This window comes from Amia ocellicauda, chromosome 18 (genome assembly GCF_036373705.1).
Source record: "Amia ocellicauda isolate fAmiCal2 chromosome 18, fAmiCal2.hap1, whole genome shotgun sequence".
NCBI classification, from domain to species: domain Eukaryota; kingdom Metazoa; phylum Chordata; class Actinopteri; order Amiiformes; family Amiidae; genus Amia; species Amia ocellicauda.
The window spans coordinates 27437845-27460415 of NC_089867.1; the positions used below are offsets into that span (position 1 = coordinate 27437845).

At 48.1% G+C, this 22571-nt stretch overlaps 2 protein-coding genes across 2 annotated transcripts; one reads left to right on the forward strand and one right to left on the reverse strand.

The window, feature by feature from the left end:
* The first annotated feature begins 3 nt into the window (after window positions 1-3).
* On the forward strand, window positions 4-12218 carry dnajc16 (DnaJ (Hsp40) homolog, subfamily C, member 16). Its single transcript, XM_066691298.1, has 15 exons — window positions 4-141; window positions 2149-2337; window positions 3202-3268; window positions 3564-3891; window positions 4055-4239; window positions 4447-4551; window positions 5801-5959; window positions 6115-6245; window positions 6365-6542; window positions 7280-7462; window positions 7653-7729; window positions 8283-8363; window positions 8460-8552; window positions 9152-9322; window positions 9442-12218. Exons 2-15 carry the CDS (start codon window positions 2159-2161, stop codon window positions 9854-9856), a joined length of 2352 nt encoding a protein of 783 aa, XP_066547395.1. The 5' UTR covers window positions 4-141; window positions 2149-2158; the 3' UTR covers window positions 9857-12218.
* A 3587-nt stretch (window positions 12219-15805) lies between these two features.
* On the reverse strand, window positions 15806-21255 carry agmat (agmatinase (putative)). Its single transcript, XM_066691038.1, has 7 exons — window positions 20346-21255; window positions 19062-19264; window positions 18119-18167; window positions 17766-17961; window positions 17508-17687; window positions 17039-17123; window positions 15806-16909 (listed from the first exon to the last, which is right to left on the reverse strand). The coding sequence occupies exons 1-7, from the start codon at window positions 20657-20659 to the stop codon at window positions 16836-16838; spliced, it is 1101 nt and encodes a 366-aa protein (XP_066547135.1). The 5' UTR covers window positions 20660-21255; the 3' UTR covers window positions 15806-16835.
* Between the last annotated feature and the right edge of the window lie 1316 nt (window positions 21256-22571).

Genomic DNA, 22571 nt, shown 5'->3' on the forward strand with positions numbered 1-22571 from the left:
ATGCAGAAGGCTGTCAGTCGCCGGTGTTTCTGAGTTGGGGTGACCGGCTTTCCGTATTAACACACCGGAGCTCGCCCCGGCAGGGAAGGATTTGTACCCCGGCATGCGGAGCTGGAGTGCCTGAGCCGGCGAGGACCCGCGGTACGTCGGACACGGTCAATGAGCTAATTGTGGCCTCTTGAGGGGAGGTACACCCCGCCTCGGCTCTCGCGTACGGATACGAGCCGTATGGGGGTTCATTTTACACCTGAAGGTCACTGTGCCGCGTCTCTACTAATGGCTCTGTGCCGTGTTGTATTTTAAAGCGCTGCGCTTTATTCCCAGGGCAAGGCTGCTGTGTTGCCATCAGCCACCAGTCTGAGCACCGGAGTGCGGCGCAGGCAGCCCGTGTTTGCGCCGGACAGCATCCTCTGCCCGTCCGTGTGGGATGCGCCTAGTGCGAGGCGAGGTGTGGTGGGCTTCTAGGCCACCGTACTTGTCCAGTTCCTGAGTGTAAGGAGCACAAAGGTTTCAAACAGGACTGCCTTAGCATGCAACCATCTCTAGGCATTGGACGGTTCGTGTGTGCGTGTGTGTGCATGGGGCTCTTAATTAGTCTCAAGACGGTGTTGTTTATATTGTATGGTCTTCTGATTGCTTTGCTATAGCTTTGCCAGTGTCTGTACAGCAGTCTGTAATGTAAATTACATTAAAAATGTGTGTCCCTTGAAATACTGGTTTCAGACCTGTTCTATTAGTGCTACACTATAAATAGCTCAGGCTCAGGAGAAAGCTGAGCCCCTGGCAGCAGAGCCCCTGGAGCACCATCCCCGTGTCCTGGGACAGTGGATGAGCAGCACCTCTATAAAAGGGCTCTTGGGAAAGGAGGGGGTCGAGACACTTCACTGTAGAAAGTGGTGAGGAAAGGTGCTTTACCCATCATTTTGATTTGGGTTCCTCTGCCTTTAATGTTGTCATACACTTTTATGCAATGAAAAGGAAGGAAACAAAAAATAAAAGGAAATCGCAATCGTCTCCAACTCGGGTCCCGGAGCTATCTAAAATGAGTGGGAGAATTATTAAAAGTCCGTAAATGACCAGATGACTGCTCCTGGACAGCCCCTCTCCAGCAGGTGTGATAGGTTACCCTAAAAATGATCAATTGAAAGATTCAAGGACAGCCACCTGAATACCACTAAAGGACCAGAGTTCCTGAGCTGAACTTGTTTTGCTTCCTTAATTAATGACTGATGACATTAGTAATGTGCTCCCTGTCTTTAAAATGTGTTGAATTAGGATGACCTAAAACTGGATTGTGTCTCTGCAGGGCCAGGGTTTGAGATTTGAGCTGTGCTGAAAATGGGGAGACTTGAGGCAAATTGAATTTATTGTTTTGAACTCTCCTCATTCGTGTGTAGGTTGTAGACATGGGGTGAATGAACAAACCTATATATTGTAAGTGCAAGCTCGCTTAGGCACTGCAGTCTGGGTATTTTCACAGTTTGTGATAGAGGTTTTGTGATGACCACACTGGAAATATTTAATTTACATTCTTCAATCAAAACTGTGAAAGAAAAAACACATGTAAATGGACCTGTTATAGTTAGTCACTAAACTTAAGTTTAACCCTTTATAGTACTTTTACTTCCCTGATTAGGGTGTATGAAGCCACTGAAAAGATTGCTAACTTTTGCCCAGATAAAATGCAATCAGAACATGTCACTGAGCTGAACCAAGTAGATTGATTGAAAGTGAAACAATGTGATGAGAAAGTTAAAGAGAAATGTGTGCTTGCCAATGCTATTCCTGGAGAACTGTCAGCCGGGCTGTTTTTAATCTACCTCTGGAAAAATGACATTGTAAATACGCTGCAGTCTGATATCTGAGGCTCGTTTCAGAGACTTATTCTCAGTCTGGGAGTGTGTGATCAACCCAACAAGCTACATTTTGTCTGATTTGCATTTTATGCAAACTTGGTAGCAGTTGTTTGCTATAGATTTGCCCGTGTCTGTACAGCAGTCTGTAAATGGCTATTAAAATGTGCATCCCTTCAAAGACCGGTTTCTGACCAGTTCCTATTAGTGGTACACTATTAACATCACAGGCTTTGAACTGGAAACAGTGCACTTGGAGGGAATCCACTAACCCCACTCTTACGTGCGTTCCCAGCTGAAAGAAGATGACGCGATTAGCAAGAGTGTCACTGGTGCTGCCGTTGACCGGGGCGCTCTACCTGCTGCTGTTGAACAGTCCAGTGGAGCCTGCCGCCGAGTTCGACCCTTACAAAGTCTTGGGCGTCACGAAGAAGGCCAGCCAGGCAGAGATCAAGAAGGTCTACAAACGGCTGGCGAGGGAATGGTGAGCGAGAGGTCATTCCTGGATTCAGATTAGAACTTATTTTCTTAACCTAGGGTCTCCGATTCCGGGTCTTCTGTTTGCCTTCCAACCAATCTCTTAATTGCTTAGAATGTTTTCAAAAACACCCTATTTGAGGTGTCTTGTTACCAAGATGTTGATCTGGGCTGTCTGTCCCATTTCCTAAGTAAACGGTTGGTCTCTTAGATCAATTGACACAGATGGTTATTGATTCAAGCACTCCCATGAAAACAGAAACATGATAAAGATAAATGTTAATTCCACGTCTACACTTGGGCACTGTAGCAGCTCACCTTTGCTGTGACCCATCACATGGCATAGGCTAAAGGTGGTTTCCCTGTCCCAAATTATCATTTTAATGCCTGGAATAAGGAAAGTCTGGGGAACAAATCGATGAGTTGAGAGGCTTGTTTATCCTGCTGGAAATGCTAGCTTACCACAGTAGGTTTCTGGCAGCACTAAGACACTAAATAATCACAGCAGCACTTGTTCAGTCACACTTGGACTTCGTCCCCCGGCCCCACGGGTTATTCTGAATGAAACCAGTGCAAACCAGAGACGGTGTGCTACTTGACCACGGACTGGGCTCTCCAGCATGTCTGTGTATGAAATAAGTGCCAGGGCTTGTGTTTATCATTTAATTCAAAAAGAAAGACACATAATAATAAAAAATAAAAAAGTCTCCCTTTGCAGTACTTTGAACGCTTAGATGGTAGATCCAAGTGAGCATCTAATTGACAACGGTTTGTAACGAGTATCCAGACATGAGCCCAGTCTATTATACTTTAAGACGACTGACACTAGATACGGGATGGGAGCATTATGTTGTTTGTGCTTCTTTTTTAGGCATCCTGATAAGAACAAGAACCCGGAGGCAGAGGACACATTTATTAAAATCACAAAGTCTTACGAGGTAAGCCCCGGTTACCTCTGCGGTCTACAGCACCATTAATGTAATAACCCCCCCCCCCCAAAGAGCCAGACTAAAGCTCTGGCCCGTGGCAGCTACCCGGTCCTGGAGATCATTAGGCAGAGTTTTCTTTTTCATATTCTGTTAAATGTCTCTTCAGCTGAGTCTATTTCATGTATTTAAAGAGATGGTGTAAATGGTGTTTCCATCTACCTAGAAATATGAATAATAACAGGACAGGACTGGTTGTTTGGGTGTCTGTTGCGCAAGTGTGATTGTTACCCTCACGCCCTCCCAGATCCTGTCCAATGAGGACAAGAGAGCCAACTACGACCGCTATGGGCAGACGGACGAGAGCCAGCTGTACTCGCAGCAGCAGCAGCAGCGGCACCACTTCCAGGACAGCTTCTACTTCGACGAGTCCTTCTTCCACTTCTCCTTCAACAAGGGCAGCCGGGACTTCGCCGACAGCAAGTACATGCTGCACTACGCGCAGTATGTCAACGACGTCGTGCCTGACAGCTTCCGGCGGCCCTACCTCATCAAGATCACCTCGGACTGGTGCTTCAACTGCATCCACATCGAGCCCGTGTGGAAGGAGACGGTGCAGGAGCTGGAGCCGCTGGGTGAGAGAACGGCCCTCCTTGGAGGAGCAAAGCAAGGCCTTCAGGAGAGGCGGGTTGTGCTGCTGTAGGTCAGATCTGCGGGTTCAAAGAGAGACGGAAGACGAACGCATTGCTCTCGTGTTCATGGCTCTCCTGCTGACTCGTATTTGCCTCCTGTACGCAGGTGTGGGGATCGGCGTGGTGGACGTGAGCTACGAGCAGCGCCTGGCCAACCACCTAGGGGCCCACCGCACCCCCTCCATCCTGGGACTCATCAACGGGAAAGTCACCTTCTTCCACTACGCCGTGATCAGGGAACACCTGAGGCAGTTTGTGGAGAACTTGCTCCCGCAGAGGCTGGTGGAGAAGGTACGTACTTCAGGGAGATGGGGAAAACTCGCTTTTTTTAACTCTGATCTAAAGCAGTGGACAGGATCTCGCTAGGAGATCTGCCTGGAGTCTCGGTTCATATGTTTTGCCCGTATCACTGCCTGTCAGTCTTTTAGTAAGAGATATCCAAAGGTACAAAAGCATCCTTTCCTTTAACAGTTATAATGTTTGAACCCCTGTGTTTAGGTGACGGATAAAAATAACCTGCAGTTCCTGAACGGCTGGCGTGACGAGAACAAGCCCCATGTCCTGCTGTTTGACCAAGTGCCTGTGGTTCCTTTCTTGTACAAGGTCAGTGACTCGGGCGATGATCACATGTGAGCAAAGGCCCGGCTGGGTAAGCGGTGGTTCAGGCCCAACTCTCTGCATAGGAACATAAGAAAGTGTCCAATCAAGAGGAGGCCATTCGCCCCATCGTGCTCGTTTGGTGTCCATTAATAACTGAGTGATCCAAGGATCCTATCCAGTCTGATTTTGAATGTTCCCAAATTGTCTCTTCAGCCACATCGCTGGGGAGTTTGTTCAGATTGTGAAGCCTCTCTGTGTGAAGAAGGGTCTCCTGTTTTCTGTCTTGAATGCCTTGAAGCCCAATTTCCATTTGTGTCCCCGGGTGTGTGTGTCCCTGCTGATCTGGAAAAGCTCCTCTGGTTTGATGTGGTTGATGCCTTTCATGATTTTGAAGACTTGGATCAAGTCCCCATGTAGTCTCCTCTGTTCCAGGGTGAAAAGGTTCAGTTCCTCAGTCTCTCAGTAGGACATTCCCTTCAGACCTGGAATAAGTCTGGTTGCTCTCCTCTGAACTGCCTCTAGAGCAGCGATATCTTTCTTGAAGTGTGGAGCCCAGAACTGTCCACAGTATCCAGATGAGCTCTAACTAGTGCATTGTACAGTCTGAACATCACTGCCCTTTTTTTAAATTCTACACTTTTGACAATATACCCTAGCATTGTGTTTGCCATTTTCATTGCTTCCCCACACTGTTTGGATGGAGAAAGTGAGGAGTCCACGTAGACTCCTAGGTCTTTCTCATCTAGTTACTTCATCTAGTTCTGTTCCTCCCATAGTGTCATTATAGTGGACATTTTTGTTTCCTGCATGTAATACCTTGCACTTGTACCTTTGAATAGCCTGTGCTGTCGAGATTATCTGCTGAGCCACCTATTTTAGTATCATCTGCAAATTTGACAAGTTGGCTAACTATCCCAGAGTCCAGATCATTAATATAGATCAGAAAAAGCATGGTTATGCCATCTGTCCAGCAACGTCAGCTGAAACTGATCTGATAAATCCATGAGTATTTAAAGCATCCAAAACGTCAGTAAAGTCATTGATTTTCTTCAGCAGATGTGTTATTGATAATTAGTTGGTCATGTGGCGTGCATGACTGGGGCCTCCTAGTTTAAGATTGAGATGCATTTGTCTAATGAAGGAATGTAAGAAATGGAGGAATACATTAACGTGAGAATATAGGCTGAAGGCTGAAGGCTGAAAACGGGGGCATTAGTTGACCCTCTTCTGTCTGATGTCTTCTGACCTACAGCTCACCGCATTCACCTACAAAGACTACATCCGCTTCGGCTACGTAGACCGGGGTCTTTCCGAGACCGAGAACCTGGTGAAACAGTTCAACATCAACACCTACGCCCCCACCATGCTCATCTTCAAGGAGAACACAGACAAGCCGGCGGATATCATCCAGGTAGGCCTACCTCCGCCATTCCCATTGGTTTCTAATGATTTTTCCTTTTCTGTTAGTCATTCGGGGGCGTATCTGCGAAATCAGTCTTGGCTTTTCAAATAAAGATTTCAAAACTTGACCGGTCTCCCCGTCTGGGCTGTGACTTTTGCTTTCAGGCGAGAGGAATGAAGAAGCAGATCATCGACGAGTTCGTTTCCAACAACAAGTTCCTCCTGGTCCCCCGGCTGGTCAACCAGAAGCTGTTTGATGAGCTCTGCCCGGTGAAGCAGTTCCACCGCAGGAGAAAGTAAGAGTCGATGCGTCCCGGTTTGTTTTGTAGCTCACGATCAGCGCCTACAAGGCAGCCACTGGGTCAGTCGCTGGGGGTTGTGGTTTTGAAATCGAGTGTCTCGCACTGTGTCCCAGGTACTGCATCCTGCTGATCACCGGCGAGGACGAGTCCCTCGCCAGCAGCTACGACGAGTTCGTCTCCGTCGCGGCGTCCAACACCAAGGACGTCCTGCGCTTCGCCTACGTGTACCAGAAGCAGCAGCAGCCCTTGTGCGACACCCTGCTGAAGAACCAGGAGAGCAGCCCCTCGCAGGTGAGCGCCGGGGGGGGGCATCCTGAGGTCACGGGGGGCGCCGGCGATCCACAGGGTCTCTGTCCAGTAGGTGATGAATTCAATACAGGCCGTGTGACCGTAGTCCAGGAGATCCCGGAGCTGTTCTACTCTATTTATAGGTGTAAACCAAGTGAGCTCGATTGTTTGTTGTTTTTCTGGCACATCCTGCTGTTTTATGAACATCCTTGGTCAACTGGCCATATCTACCTTCCTCACACTGGGATTGTTTTTTATTATTATTATTATTTGTATTTCTTGGCAGACGCCCTTATCCAGGACGACTTACAACATAAGTGCAAAACAAAGTGCAAAAATACAGTTCAATAAAGGCATCAATCATTACAAATTAAATTTACGTAAAACATAGCAATTCAAAAATAATACATTTTACAACTTCCAATTTACAATTTACACAGGCAAGTACTGTAAGTGAGGTCCTACATCCTGGATGGTAAAAGCTAAGTGCTGACAAGATGTAGGGATGTAGGGTCACAGTCACAGTTTTCTACCCATGAGCCTTTGCTTGGCTCTACTGCTGGTGATGCTCTCAGGGTAGAAACACTAGGGGTGGGACCTGATCGATCTATTTGTCTGCATTCGCGCACTTGTTTGGCCGTGGGAAACCCTGCCCTGCATTGCGATTCACAGGAATCTCAGACTGAGCATGTGCAGTGACGGCAGCTGAACCGCTTCTGTGGGCCTGTTTCCCTCCTCAGGTTGTAATCCTGGAGAGGCGCAGCAACAATGGCAAGGCCCAGTACAAGCCAGTAGGGGGGGGCTGGAACGGCAGTGAGGAGGACAAGTCCAGACTGATGGAGCAGCTGGAGCTGCTGCAGAGAGACCCATCCATCCTCAGCCATGACGCCGTGCTGCCCGAGCTGAACAACGAGTTTGCGTCGGTGAGAGAGTCCTCCATCACTGAGCCATCGTCCATGTGAAATAATCCTGGATATCCGCAAAGCAGTAGAAAGCTCAGCTGAGGAGTAGGAACCTCAATTAAGAACACTAATTGTCAGTGGAAGGGAGCTGAGTTTAGACGGCAGATTCTTTTTTGCACAATAATTCACCACCAGCTTCCTTCCTTTGCAGATGTTTCTTATCCAGTGGATGTATTCGGCCTACGATTATCTCTCCCAGATTGGCGATGATCTTCTGCATAACAACTGGTACGTGATTCAATACGCGTCTCGTGGCCTGGCTGTCCTAATGAACGGGTGCTTAACGCACCCGGTTGACCCTTTGGTGATTCGTATAATTCACACCGACAACCGAGTGCATTAGAGAATGCTGTGGTTTACAGGAATAAAGATATTGAAGTTTATTGAAATATTGAAGTTTTGTCAAATTATTCAGGTTCATTAACTCTTAAATGGTCTTTAATACATTTGATACCTGTGCTATTGTGTGTAATGTGTGCGTTTGTGTACGTTATGTTTCTTTCAGTACCCTATTATGGCTGGTTGTGTTTGATCAGATTAATTAATTAATGGCGCTACTTGATAAACTGTATAAACTGTGAAAACCGAGATGTCAGTCATATCGAATGTAGTGCAGAGAGTAGTGGGTGTGCTGCCACCCTCGGGTGTCTCTGGTAGTCTGTGATATCGATCTTACGTGGTCGTCGACATGGCCTCTTCCAAATGAAAGCGGGGAAGGTGAGCTTCCTGACTGATGTGAACGTGTCCCTGGAGTCTCAAGGGCTGTGCTGTGTTTCCACAGGCGCGAGATGATGCCCCTCCTGTCGCTCATATTCTCCGCCCTATTCATCTTGTTCGGCACCGTGATCATCCAGGCTTTCAGGTAAGAACGAGAGCTTTATTGTGACAACTGCGTCCAAGTGTTGCACCTTAATTAACCGTCATTTGACCATCGATTTGTGTATTTATTGCCCTCCAGCGACTCGAGTGAAGACAAGCAACCGAAGCCCAAAGCAAAAGACAACGCGCAGAAGACTGACGGGGGGTCTCCGAGCAGCACCAGCCAATCCAGGCAAGACCTGCACCAGTTCACTTCAGGCTGCCGCAGCGACAGGCTGGCCGGAGAGGTCCGCCCGTGTCCGAGACCCACCGAGACGCTGCTTCCACCTGAAGCCAGTCTCTCTCTCTCTCGGACACGTGGCCAAAGGGCTTGTTTTCATTTGTCAGGCTTTTAATCGGCAGTTAATGCTGTTAAACCTTGAAATGGAGACGTTGCCGTTCAGCTTTGCTATCATAAACAAGTGGCTCTTTAAACCGACGGGTGTGATTGAGGGAGACTAGCAGGTCTGAACATGCCTGTCGTGGAGCGCAGTCGTGTGTGTCGGTGAAATTTATTTCAAATGGAGGATACTGTCCATGATCGTTATCGCAAGGATTCATTCTGATCTGTGTCAGAGAAAGTGTTTCATGGATTTGAAACGTGTTTTGTTTGCATGACGATCTGATTGAAGTTGCACTGTGCAATGTTGAGTTGTGTGTATGTTTAATGCACTAGTGGAATACGTGTGTGTTTTCATGTTCCGCGCTTCGAGAAACGTATTCGTGCATTTGAACACTTGGGTGTGACTGTAAAACGCTGACTGCTCTTCTCTACACTTTGCTCATTTGCAGTCGGCCACCGAAGAAGAGCTTCGTGGAAGTGACCGAGCTGACGGACATCACGTACACCAGCAACCTGGTCCGGCTGCGGCCCGGACACATCAACGTGGTGCTGGTGCTCACCGACGCCTCCAAGAACGTGCTGCTCAGCAAGTTTGCCAAGGAGGTGTACTCCTTCACCGGGTGAGTGGAGCTGCACACGCTGCTGGCGCACAGTCCCAGCGCAGTGAGGTGACCAGCACGCATGCCATGCGTCTCCACCTGTAACGGTACATGAGTGTGTGTCTGCCTGTCGCCCCCAGGACCCTGACGCTGCACTTCTCCTTCCTGAACGTGGACAAGCACAGCGAGTGGATGGACGCCCTGCTGCAGTCGGCCCCCGAGGCGCTGCGCGTGGACAGCGACGAGGACGACGGCTCGCAGCGGCTGGACTACACCGGCTATGTGCTGGCGCTCAACGGCCACAAGAAGTACTTCTGCCTCTTCAAGCCCGTCTACACCGGCGACGACCTGGACGGCGGCAAGTCCTCGGAGGACGAGGGCCGGCCCCGATCGGGCTCCAAACACGCCCCGCACTCGCGCTCTGGGGCCACCCTGCACATCCACCACAAGCTCGACCGGCTGGGCCTATGGATGGAGCGGCTCATGGAGGGAACGCTGCCCCGGTTCTACATCCCCGCCTGGCCGGGCCTGGAGAAGATCACAGCCGCCAAATAGCGAGGGCACTGACCTCGCCGGGAGCGGTTTGTCCGTCTGGGATAGAGAGGCAAAGCCGCGATGCCGCTGTCTTTTTGAGGGGGGTTCCAATCGCAGGACTCCCTGGACTAGAGAGACGGGTTCAGAGCGTCGCGAGACCGCCCCCCCGGACTCTGGGCTTTATTTCACCCCTTTACTTGCCTGACCGATCCTGTAGTTAAACCCATAAGGTTTCTGCTCAAACCCTTTTAGTTCTCAGCTGCCAGAGTGGAGTAATCGAGTCCCTGGGATGTTTATAGGAGTCCAGACCCCTGGAGCCTCACAGGGGTGTGACGCCAGAACGGCCAGCGACTGGTGGACCGTTTCAGAGCTGTAGTGCACCCCAGCCCCCCCGAGGTCCCTGCCGCTCACTGTACAGACCACCCCTCTGTCCGCTGGGCCACAGCAGTCTGCCTGCAGCTTCTTGCACCAGGTTTTAAAGTGTGTCGACATTCGTCTCTTAGACGCTCCGTGCTTCTGGGAGGGAGTTCCCCTCGTTCCATGTATTTAAGAATTTAAGATAAGTCATGAGTTCTGGTTTTCTTCATTATTAGTGCTGTTGCCGTGTTTACTCATTTACATACCAGGCCACTGCAGGGTCTCTCTGTCTCTCCATCTCTCACTTAGCTGGGATCGTTCTCTCTGGGAGTTACATGAGCTGTACTAGCAGGACCAAAAATGCAATTTCATTGGCTTTAAACAACACTAAGCTCTGTAAAATAACCAAAACAAATGCCAGAATAATTAGGGGGGAAATGGCATCAGATTTGGGGTCAGATATTGACTGTTGCTCCAGTTGCCATTTTCCTTTGTAGTTTTATAGATTAAGTTGATTAAGACCAGTGAGTCAATAACATGAAAAAACAGGACGGCAAACCCTGGCATTTGTGTTTTTAGTGGGGTTAGACGTTTTAATAAGATGCTGAGAAGCACAAAGTAAGAGATGCAGAGTTATGGTTATTTTATGGTTTAGTGTAACCATTAGTTGCTGAATTTTAAGAAATATGTATTTAACCTTTTAACACTAAACTTCACAAGATGTACATATTCAGTTTGTATTTTTCCAGATACAGTAGCAGGCTTATTTTAATATGTGTATCTGTGTTGTTGATACACTTGAGTCAAAGCCATGTTAGTCAAAAGATACTGGTTGCTTATAAAACGAGTAAATCGTAGAAGCGAAGTCGAAGTCCCGTCGTCAGCCCCGGTCCCTTCAGAGCACGTCACTAAAGCGTTCATGTGAAATTCCCCGCGCAGACCGTACCGGCCAGACTGCTGCTTCTGCGATGCTGTGGTGACAGGCATGTGTCTGCTTTACTTTCACCGCACTTAACATGACTTTATTGTGCTGGCGGTTTGGGTGTTTATTTTGACTTGCGGGAAAGAGCCGTCGTTTTCATTCCCGCGCTTCCTCTTCGGCACGTCCCGGATTCTCCGCTGGCGTTCTGTTGTGACGGTCAGTCTGATGTTCCCTCCCTCCGCATGACATACATGGCAGGCCTCCAGTGTCCGAACCCCCCCAGTGCTGTCCTGTAGTCTTTCAGTTCCCTCTGTGGTCGGGGCGTGGCTCCTGAGAACCAGTTGTGCGATGTACATAGTCACTTATAACACAATCGAAAGGGACCTATTTAATGGTATCTTTTAACACTACAGGGGGGCACTTCCCCAGGGTATGAAATGTATATAACCAGTGGCACTGAGTTGTGTACCATGAATCTGGGGAAAGGACGCAGGGTTGTGCTGTGGCTTCAGATCGGCAGCACAGCCACTGACGCGGTGAAGCCACTGTCCCAGATACTTCACGTTAGTCTTCTCCCGCTGTGTCCTAGCTGGAGCTTGAAATAGATGTATGGATGCTGAGGGCTGGCAGTGAGATGCCACCGCTGTCTTGGTATCCTTGACCCCCAAGTCTCTGACTGCTCTGAAATGCTGTTCGTTGTGTGTTTGAGTAGACGCCCCCCCAGCGGTCACCACTGCAGAAGCGACCTGAAGCACTTGGGTTCCCATTCCCTCTGATCTGCAAACGCTAAACCCCATTGAGACCTCTGAGCTCCTGTGTGCCCGATGCCAAACCGCCAGAGAACACTATCCGCCTGCGAGAGCCACGAACCCCGTCTGCCCACCGCCGCTGGGCTTAATTCGTGGCTTGTGGGACTGAGTGAATCAGCCTAATACCTATAACTCTTGCTTTACAGAGATCATACAAGTAACAATGTGTAGAACCTAGTTTTTTTTTGTATAATGTTATTTAAGTTGTACATACAAACTGTATATAAATAGGCTGTGCTGTGATTTATATTCATGAATGTTCTCTATCTATAATAAAGTGGATTTTTAAAACAAATGTCTTTGGTACAGGGTGGTCATTGTGAACTGCTGACATTTCGAGCCTTCGTTAGTGTCTCATAAAACCAGGAGGTGAATCCCAAGAGCCGCTATATAATGTTAGTTTCTGTACCTGTTGACCATACAGTTATCATATCTGCTGTAGAGAAGATATTGTGGAAATGAAAAGATAGGAACACATTTCCATCGCACCCTCGTTCACCAAATGATTTCCATGAAAATTTGATTCACTAACGTTGAGTGATTGATCACAATTCCGTCCTCTCTTTCATCTTGTCTGCTAATTGCACTCGACACAGTGTGTAACGTGCAGAACGGAGCTGCACCTGTTCAGTGAAGTATTGTACTGTGCCGTGTGGTTCCTGTAGCATTCAACATTGCAAAGAAAAACAAAAATGGAATGGAAAATCACTAACCAATCTTGTCAGTGAAATGTGTGTGAAGACCGAGATCTTCCTGGTTCGAAGAATCTGGACCTCCATCGGATCGGATGTGTGGCTCAACACCTCCGTTGCTGTAATGGCTTGAAATCGAAATCTAGCTTTCTCTGCGTAAAATGCATAGTTAAACCTCGCAACAGTAAACGGACAATTACTTTGACGTAATAATGTATAAAAAGACTAAACGTACAGCAATCGGTTGAATCTTTTAATTAGTCTGCAATATTTTTCTTTGTTGGGGGGGAATATTTATTTAACATTAAAACAATTACCTAACCATTGAACTGCTGCTAAGCTGGATATGAGATGCTACAAGTCCCACAAAGAATAATACAATTTGCATCCAAAGTTGAGAACAATATTATTATTATTATTATTATTATTATTTCTTAGCAGACGCAATTGTCCAGGGCGACTTACAAAATATAAGCGCAATACAAACTGCAATAATACAGTGCAATTCAAGGCATAATACACTTTACAAATTCACAATTTACACAAGTGTATATGAGATCTACAGTAAACAATATATGAGGTCTTACATCCTGATTGTAAAAGCTGATGAGTGCAGACAAGATGTGAAGTCACAGTCAAGGCCCGAGGGAGAGGGAGCACAGGGGACATCAAATAAACAATATGAGTGCTAGTAATGCAAGGCAAGAGTATGACACGTTGTATAAGTGCAATCTACAGGTAAATTAATAAATTACAAGTACGGTCTGAAAAGATGTGTTGAGTAAGCGTGGGCAGGAGGTCAAGGACTCTGTTTTGACTTCAGTGGGAAGGTCGTTCCACCACTTAGGGGCCAGGGATGAGAAGGTGCGGCTCTGGAGGAAAGAGTGGAGAGGAGGTAGCGTTAGTCTTCTGGCACTGGAGGAGCGCAGTGGTCTGGAGGGGATGTATGGAGAGACGAGTGTCTGAAGGTATCTTGGTGCAGTGTGGTCAAGACAGCGGTAGGTGAGGGTCAGTGTCTTGAACTGAATGCGTGCTGGTATCGGGAGCCAGTGGAGGGAGCGGAGCAGTGGAGTAGCGTGTGCGAATCGTGGCAGAGAGAATACCAGACGAGCCGCAGAGTTCTGGATGAGCTTGAGCGGCGGGTAGTAGTTGCAGGCAGGCCGGCCAGGAGGGAGTTGCAGTAGTCCAGGCGGGAGAGGACCAGGGACTGGACGAGCAGCTGAGTCGAGTAGTCGGTGAGGAAGGGACGGATTCGGCGTATGTTGCTCAGGAAGAATCTACAGGTGTGTGTCAACGTGGTGATGTGCTGGGTGTAGGAGAGCGCAGGATCGAGGGTGACTCCTAGATTTTTTTGCGGAAGAAGAAGGAGAGAGTGTGGTGGATTCCAAGGGGATCGAGATGGAGAGATCAGCAGGAGGTGAGGAAGAGTGGGGGAAAAACAGGAGATCCGATTTGGAGAGGTTGAGCTTGAGGTGTGCAAGTGCATCCATGCAGAGATAGCAGACAAGCAGGAAGAGATGTGAGAGGGGATGAGAGGGTCAGAAGAGGGAAAAGACAGGAAGATCTGGGTATCATCTGCGTAGAAGTGGTAGGAGAATCCATGGGATGCGATGAGGGGGCCCAGGCAGCGAGTGTATGAGGAGGATGAGGACTGAGGAGAGGGAGGCCGCCCGAGCACAGCTGAGGGAGTCAGCGACAGCCAGGAGAGCCGTCTCAGTGGAGTGAGCTGTGCGGAAGCCAGATTGCAGAGGATCAAGGAGTGAAAGAAATGCAGAGAGCTGACAGTGGACAGCACACTCTAGGGTCTTTGAGAGGAAGGGGAGTAGGGAGACAGGGCAGTAGTTCTGAGGAGAGGTGGGGTCAAGGGTTGATTTCTTGAGCAGTGGGATGATAGCAGCTTGTTTAAATGCAGAGGGGAAACAGCCAGAGAGGAGGGAGGAGATGAAGGGGAGAAGATCAGGTCGCTTGGAGGAGGCGAGAAGGGAGAGGATCCAGGGCACACGTTGTAGGTATGTGACGTAGGAGGAGAGCGGAAACTTCAGAGTCCGAGTGAGGTGAGAATGAAGAAAAGGAAGCTTGATCGGTGGGAGGTTTGAGTTTGATGGGAGAAGAGGGGGGACTGTTGAAGAGCTTGCGGATGTCTGCAATCTTGGAGGAGAAGAAGGAGGTGAAATCATCAGCAGTGAGAGATGAGGGAGGAGAGAGGGGGGCAAGGAAGGAGGAGAAGGTGGAGAAGAGTTTGCGGGGGTTGTTGACAAAAGAGTGGATTCAAAGAGTGATTGGAAGTAAGACTTCTTGGCTGAGGTGAGTGAGGAGGAGAATGTGGACAGTAGAGGGCGGTAGACTTCGAGGGCAGCTGGGAGTTTGGACCTTTTCCACTTCTGTTCAGCGGCACACAGACTGCATCGGGTCAAGCGGAAAATGGCAGAGTCAGGGCTGTGGAGGGGAGGGACACACCTGTGTTGCGTTGAATGACACAAGGCTGTCGGGATGGCATAATCCCTCCCAGGCAGGACTGCTAATAGCACAATTAATGGCCACTTTAGATCTGAATACAGACAAGGGCAGTGCCGGACACACAGTTACACTGATCAATAGCTCACAACAGTGCTAAATACTAACAGCCTGCAATGCAACCGCTTCTGATTTACAGAAACTCTGTTGATCTCTGGACAAAGTGCGCTAAGTAAGTTGCTATTTAACTAACAAACAGTCACTGCCGTTACTACAATAGAGGTGCAATGTATATATAACTCTTAACTAAACTAGTAAACGTGAAAAACGATCCTGAGCTGAGCTGAGCTGAGCGAGGCGACGGCTCTGCTGGCTTGACTGGCCGTCCAGGGGTGAATGACAACAACATACACTCTGTTCTTGGGTGTCAGTTAGCAATGTGTGTTAAGCATCCAGTTAAAAACAAACAGTACAGTAATGATTACTGACAGGATGAAACCCATTTCAACTGCCTGCCGTTCTCCCGCCTTTGGTTGCGTTACCAGAGCTCAGCTTTGGCTTTGCTTCTGCGGTTAGACTTTTCTCTCGACACTCGATGCGTCTCCATTGGTCCGAGTTTGGAGTGACAGTTCAGCCCCCCCCACTGATTGCGCTTTCACTTCCTGAGGTTTTGCTTTAAAATGTTGGGACAAATATAACTCCATCACAGAGCATCTATATCATATACAGTTGTAGATTAAGGAGAAAAGCATTTTTTATTACATTTTATTTTTAAAACAATCATTGACCATTACAATTATTCGTGATTTCAGCAACATGTTTTTAAAGTTACTCATTCATATACCAGCAAATACAAAGAGTGTATTAACATGTTTACTACACAAGGGTGAAGCAGCCCTAACAAGCTCTGTGTTTAGTTCGATCAAATCCCTATATTGCATAGACTCACTTCGTAGTGCAGAAGAAATGGACAGTTAATCAGCTTTCCTGCCCTGTACAGCCAATCAGAAACACCTGGCAGAACTTTATTTTGTGTAGAAAACATTTAACAAAAATAATGTCACACTGTAGTCACTCCTACTTTGAAATATAGTACACAAGTATGTTTTCCTGGTGTAACATTAGTTGCTCTATATAGTGAATATTTTCCAGAACCATTCACCACATGGTCTCTGATTTAAGTCTGCAAATTGGTTACAATGATTTCTTATTAAAAATGATGACATTCCCTTTGTCTCCCCTGAGCGAATAACTCATCATTCAAAATGAGTCGATGTGCAAGGCGTGCCGATTCCCTGAGGACTGTGGCTTAAAAATAGTTTAAAACTGTCCCTATTAATAGCTCCTATTGCACATTGACCATCTAAATATTGTTCTCATTGTGATTGAAATTTAAATATAGTTTCCTAGCACACTGTTAGACGTGTGTAACTCTGAATACTACAGACTGCAGTTTATCACAGTTTGAGCTGTCAGTTCTCATACCTTCTTATCACTTGTATACAGATTTTGCACATCTGTGGAAAACATTTCAGTCATAAACTATATCAGTTAAGGCACCAACAGTTTTTCTTACAGCGTAATCTACATGTTTTCTGATTAACACCCCAAATCTGCTCTAAAAATGTCACCCCCGCCCCTCTGCTGGTTTTATCTCTGGTGCCAAGACCCCCAATGAACCCAATTCAGCTCTTTAACACACAAGAACAGGCCAGTGCCCTCCGTACTGCCGCCGCTCTGTCAATAGCCGCCCAGCCGGGACGGGGTCAGTAGTATTTGATCTTGGGAAGCACGCACAGCATTTCGAAAAGCAGGTTGGCTGCAGTCAAGGCAGTGTTTCCTACAGATACAAAAAGCACACGCACATGTGGTTAATGACGGACGGGCAGAATCTCAGTAGAGAAAAATATAATCAACATGACACAGTATTTAACTCGTAGTAACTGTGCCAGGGATCAGTGCGGTTCACCTGTGGTGTCATAGGCGGGAGAGACCTCCACCAAGTCACAGCCCACCAGGTCCAGTCCCCGGCAGCCACGGATGATCTCGAGGGCCTGCAGACACAGCCGGTCAGGGGAGACAGAGACAGAGACGCAAGCGGTTATCCGAGACCTCGAGCCAATCGAAACTGTGCCAAATCACTTTAATCACCCAGAGCAGTGGCAGCGAGACTGGGACTCGGGAGTCATCTGATAACGTGAAAATGTTTTGAGGGCCGGAGGGAAGACTTAACAGTGGAACTTCAGCCATTTAAGAGACGGATCTTGGAACAAAAGCCAGAACTGAGTCTCAGTTCGAGTCCGAGTATGTGTCTCAGTCTGAGTCTGGGTCTGGGTCTGGGTCTGCTCCAGAAGATACTGGGAGAGAAAGACGATGTTTGGGAAGCACTGGTTTACTCATTTAGCACTGGTTTAGCACCTCCGGGTCCTGTCCTTTACCTGCATGGGGGTGAGCCCGGCGATCTCGGGGGTCCCGGTGCCGGGGGCATAGGCCGGGTCCAAAGCGTCGATGTCGAAGCTGAGGTACACTGGAGTGTCTCCCACCTGCTCCCGGATCTCAGCCATGAGAGGAGCGAGAGACTTGGACCAGCACTCCTCGACCTGCACCACCCTGAACCCCTACAGGAGCACAGAGGGGTTAGACTGACGCTCGCCTGGACGTGCTCCGGTCAGAGTCAGACCCAGCCCACTGCACACCTGCTCTCTATTCCACCGGTAAGCGTCTGCCGCGTAGGAGGAGCCCCTGAGGCCGATCTGAGCCACTCGGCTGCAGTCCAGAAGCCCCTCCTCCACGCAGCGCCGGAAGGGGGTCCCGTGACCGATCTTCTCCCCCAGCACCACGTCGCTGGTGTCGGCATGGGCATCGACGTGGATCAGCGCCACCGGTCCGTACCTGCCAGCACAGAGGGACGGCACTATGTGTGAAAGGACTGAATGTGAACGGAGATTAATCAGAATGATTTTATATTTATAGTTTGGTCCGGGACGACATAAAGGGCCGTTTGTCCAAATGTCCCTCTTGACTGTCGCTCTTCTAGAATCAGACTTACTTCTCAGCCACAGCTTGGAGAATCGGGTACGATATGGTATGATCACCGCCTGGAATAAACAAACAATTCATTTGCGTTATATCACAGGATGCAAACTTAAAACGAGTTAAAGCAGCAGGCGTGTGACAGAGACGGCATGAAGTTAATCATCGAGTCAAAGGCATGCTTGAAAAGTAACTTTAAACCTTTACTCCTCTTCTGTAACCAATCCGTGCTTTGCTAGGAAGCCCTACAGCAGGGATTGAATATATTTTGTTTTTACTGCGACCTTTGTGCTTTTAATTATAACCCAGTCTGTCAACAAGCTGCTGTCATCTTTATTGGCAGGGCCACGAGAGCTACAAAGTCCACTGAGACTCTCATGTTATATAATGTAGGATTTCACTAAGAGACAGAGTACATTTCCGCATGCTTTGTTCTCGACAGCTTTGACTGCCAATGTCAATGAACACGAATGCACAGAGACTGTATGAGCACATGTGCGAATCTGAGTTTATTATCTTATTCCCACAGAGCCATGGTATTGTGGTACACCTCTCTCTGACAAACACTGAGAGGCTTGATTTGTATTCCACACTAAGCAGCCAAGTCCTTTTACAAAACCAGCAAAGCACTGCATGAAATGAAAAAGGACGTATTAGTTCATAGACTGAGGGATCGGCTGATGGTGACACCAAGCGGTTTAGAAGTCCCAAACCAGACAGTATTCATCCTCCGTCTACTCACACCGCTACCAGCTCAGTTAGATGACATCCACCTGTTCATGCAGCCCTTGAAGGGGCCAGTCTTGCAGGGGTTGAAAGGATCTTGAATATGTCTGATTATATGAATGAGTAGAGCTGTGAATGGACACTGACCTCCTCAGTGAGAGGGGGGGACTAAACCTCACTTGGAGAGCATTTAGTCCAAACCTAAAGTGCACAGCGAAGAGACACGCGCTCACCCAGGGTCAGAGGAATGCAGCCCGTGGTCAGGACCTTGCGGTAGGCCTCCCGGATGCGAGTGCAGGTGTCCTGCAGGTTGTACATGTTGACGTTCACGTCCCCGATGTCCGCCACCATCAGAGACTCGTATGGTGCCGCCCGCGTCCCCCCATTGAAGGCCCTCAGCAGAGCGGACTCTGCCCTGATCTGGCGCGGCCCAAACCTGTGGAAGACATCCCTCGTCTTATGAATTCATTAAATGTAGAAAGGAAATCAACTAAACAAAGAACAGATTTCATTTTGTATGTGTTTTCTCTCCAAAGATTCTGATTGAAATTTGAGATTTCATTAAAATGTGTCAATTGCTGAAGTGCCTACTGCACTGAAATGTGTTTTTCCAGCTTCATTGTCTTTTTGCAAAATGTGGGATCCATATTGCTGACTGAAATATCTATATTGTTCTGATTCATTAAGAAGTAAACAGACAGATTTCTTTGAGGCAATGTGACTGTGACACCCTTTCATAAATACAAGTGTCTAGTGTTGTAAACTGCAGGCTGTTTTGGTCTGCCTGTAATAATGTAGGACTGTAAAAAGCCAAACAAATGTGCCATGAGCTGCCTTGCCTAAATAATCATATTTCTGTTTCTATATATACACACACACATATAACGCGTTTAATCACAGATTACCCACCTCCCCACAGACACAGCAGCTCAAATGGCTGCAGTTAACTCTTCTGAACAGTTTATAACTAGTGTTGAAAATAAAATGCATCAGAACAATATAAATAACACAAATACACACAGGACTGTGTACACCTGGCGTGTGTTTAAGACACTGTGGAGTAGTGATTGTGGGTTCAAATCCCGGGTGGGGCAGTGCTGTTGTACCCTTCAGAAAGGCACTTCGCTTAGATTGCTCCAGTAAAATACCCAGCTGTATAAATGGGTACAAATGTAAGTCGCCCTGGATAAGAGCGTCAGCTAAATGACAAAAATAATAATTATTGTACTCACTTTTCCTGCATGTTAGTCATTATGTGTGGTTATTACTATTAACTACTTAATTTGACTTTTTAGAGTATTTATTATGCGTATGATGGTTATTTAGTATTTGTTTTAGTTGTGCAATTGTAAAGTCGTCTATTTTATTATTATATTAGTAGTATAGCGTTTGATCCTATAATGCACAATGTAGCAGTTCTATATCATAACTATATGATGAACCCATTTTGGTTGTAGACCCCGCTCTGTGTCAGTGTTACCCCGCACCGAGCCGCAGCTCCGGGCCGTCCTGCTCACCTGGCCCCGGGCCGGTTGGAGGTGCCGGTGTCGATGGGGACGCCGATGAAAGCCGCGTCCAGCCCGTCCGCCGAGCCCCGCAGCGGCAGCTTGCACATGGTGGCCACCCCGCTGGGCCGGGCCACGAACTCCGCGCTCGGCGGGACATTGAAGCGGCTGTCCGAGCGTCTTCTGCGCGGCTGGACGGCCCCGGACGCCGGGGCGAGCCTGCGTGTCGCCCCCGCACTGTGGCCGCATGTGTGCCGAGAGAAAGTCACTGCGGAGCCGCCGCTCAGACGCGCAGCTCTGCCTGCGCGGGTCAAAACAGCCAACATGTCTGTTGCACCGATTCCGCAATAAACCAGTACCGAGTCAAACCACAATCACGATGAGCTCCAGCTGTCGCACAAACTCAGCCTGACGGACTTGCCCGACCTGGAGTCACCTCTCCCCAGCGTGGGTGGGTGTAGTGTGTGTGTGTGTGTGTGTAGTGTGTGTTGTGGGTGGATGTTCTGTGTGTTGTGTTGTGTGTGGCTGTGTATGTGTAGTGTGTGTGTGGGGGTGTTGTGGGTGTGTAGTTTGTTGTGTTGTGTGTGGGGGGGTGTTGTGTGTGTATGTGTGTGTGTATGTAGTGTGTTTGGGGGGTGTTGTCTGTGGGTGTGTATTGTGTGTTGTGTTGTGTGTGGCTGTGTATGTGTAGTGTGTGTGGGGGGTGTTGTGGGTGTGTAGTGTGTTGTGTTGTGTGTGGCTGTATATGTGTGTGGGGGGGTGTTGTGGGTGTGTGTGTTGTGTTGTGTGTGGCTGTGTATGTGTAGTGTGTGTGGGGGGGTGTTGTGGGTGTGTAGTTTGTTGTGTTGTGTGTGGGGGGGTGTTGTGTGTGTATGTGTAGTGTGTGTAGTGTGTGTTGTGTTGTGTGTGGCTGTGTATGTGTAGTGTGTGTGTGGGGGGTGTTGTGGGTGTGTAGTGTATTGTGTTGTGGGTGGGTGGGTGGGTGTGTGTTGTGTGTGGCTGTGTATGTGTAGTGTGTGTGTGGGGGGGGTGTTGTGTGTAGTGTGTTGTGTTGTGTGTGTGTGTGTGTTGTGTGTGGCTGTGTATGTGTAGTGTGTGTGTGTGTGGGGGGTGTTGTGGGTGTGTGTGTGTGTTGTGTGTGTGTGTGGGGGGGTTGTTGTGGGTGTGTGTGTTGTGTGTGGCTGTGTATGTGTAGTGTGTGTGTGTGGGGGGGGTGTTGTGTGTGTGTGTGTGTGTGTTGTGTGTGGCTGTGTATGTGTAGTGTGTGTGTGGGGGGGGGGTGTTGTGGGTGTGTGTGTTGTGTAGTGTGTGTTGTGGGGCAGGAACGTTACCCCTCCGGCCACGGGAGAGGCTACATGGACACAGAAATAAAGCAAAGACCGTTTATGAGGAACCTCCATTCGCCTGAATTCAGAGAGAGCAGCAGAGACGCAGAGCTCATCAGCGATACACAAGCCGGTCTCGTTGTGCATCTTTTTTTGCAGCAGAACAGGCTGCTAACGGGGCTGGACTGAGGTGATCTTCCCTTGTGCTGCACTGTCCCCTGAACCAGCACACACTGCACAATGCCAGTGAACGCACATAGTAGATTGTAATGACCTCAGTGCTAATTACTACAAATAAAAGGTGATGTGGATGCAAGTGCACACAATATCATGTCATCTCTGGAAGATCTCCAGCTGCCTCTTCAGTCTCTTCTCACTGTAGGATGTAACTGTTTCACTATCTTAAACTCATGCACAGCCACACGCTGAGAAACAGACCTGCTGCTGCACTGCGAGACCTGTGCGCTGGCTTCCTACAGACGATCACCCTATTTGAAGTTATCTATCTGAAGTTGTGCATTTGATGATCATTGTTTAAGCTCGTAAACTGTAGATCTGTGGAAATTATATATATATATATATATATATATATATATATATATATATATATACACTCACCTAAAGGATTATTAGGAACACCTGTTCAATTTCTCATTAATGCAATTATCTAACCAAACAATCACATGGCAGTTGCTTCAATGCATTTAGGGGTGTGGTCCTGGTCAAGACAATCTCCTGAACTCCAAACTGAATGTCTGAATGGGAAAGAAAGGTGATTTAAGCAATTTTGAGCGTGGCATGGTTGTTGGTGCCAGACGAGCCGGTCTGAGTATTTCACAATCTGCTCAGTTACTGGGATTTTCACGCACAACCATTTCTAGGGTTTACAAAGAATGGTGTGAAAAGGGAAAAA

Excerpts from the sequence above, each read along its gene's own strand:
- dnajc16 (XM_066691298.1), top strand. The coding sequence starts at position 2,159 with ATGACGCGATTAGCAAGAGTGTCACTGGTGCTGCCGTTGACCGGGGCG. Across the intron at positions 4,240-4,446 it reads CGCAGAGGCTGGTGGAGAAG|GTGACGGATAAAAATAACCT; the intron begins GTACGTACTTCA and ends CCCTGTGTTTAG. Across the intron at positions 8,364-8,459 it reads GTGATCATCCAGGCTTTCAG|CGACTCGAGTGAAGACAAGC; the intron begins GTAAGAACGAGA and ends ATTGCCCTCCAG.
- agmat (XM_066691038.1), bottom strand. The coding sequence starts at position 20,659 with ATGTTGGCTGTTTTGACCCGCGCAGGCAGAGCTGCGCGTCTGAGCGGC. Across the intron at positions 17,962-18,118 it reads CTCCAAGCTGTGGCTGAGAA|GTACGGACCGGTGGCGCTGA; the intron begins GTAAGTCTGATT and ends CTGTGCTGGCAG. Across the intron at positions 16,910-17,038 it reads TCCCGCCTATGACACCACAG|GAAACACTGCCTTGACTGCA; the intron begins GTGAACCGCACT and ends TTGTATCTGTAG.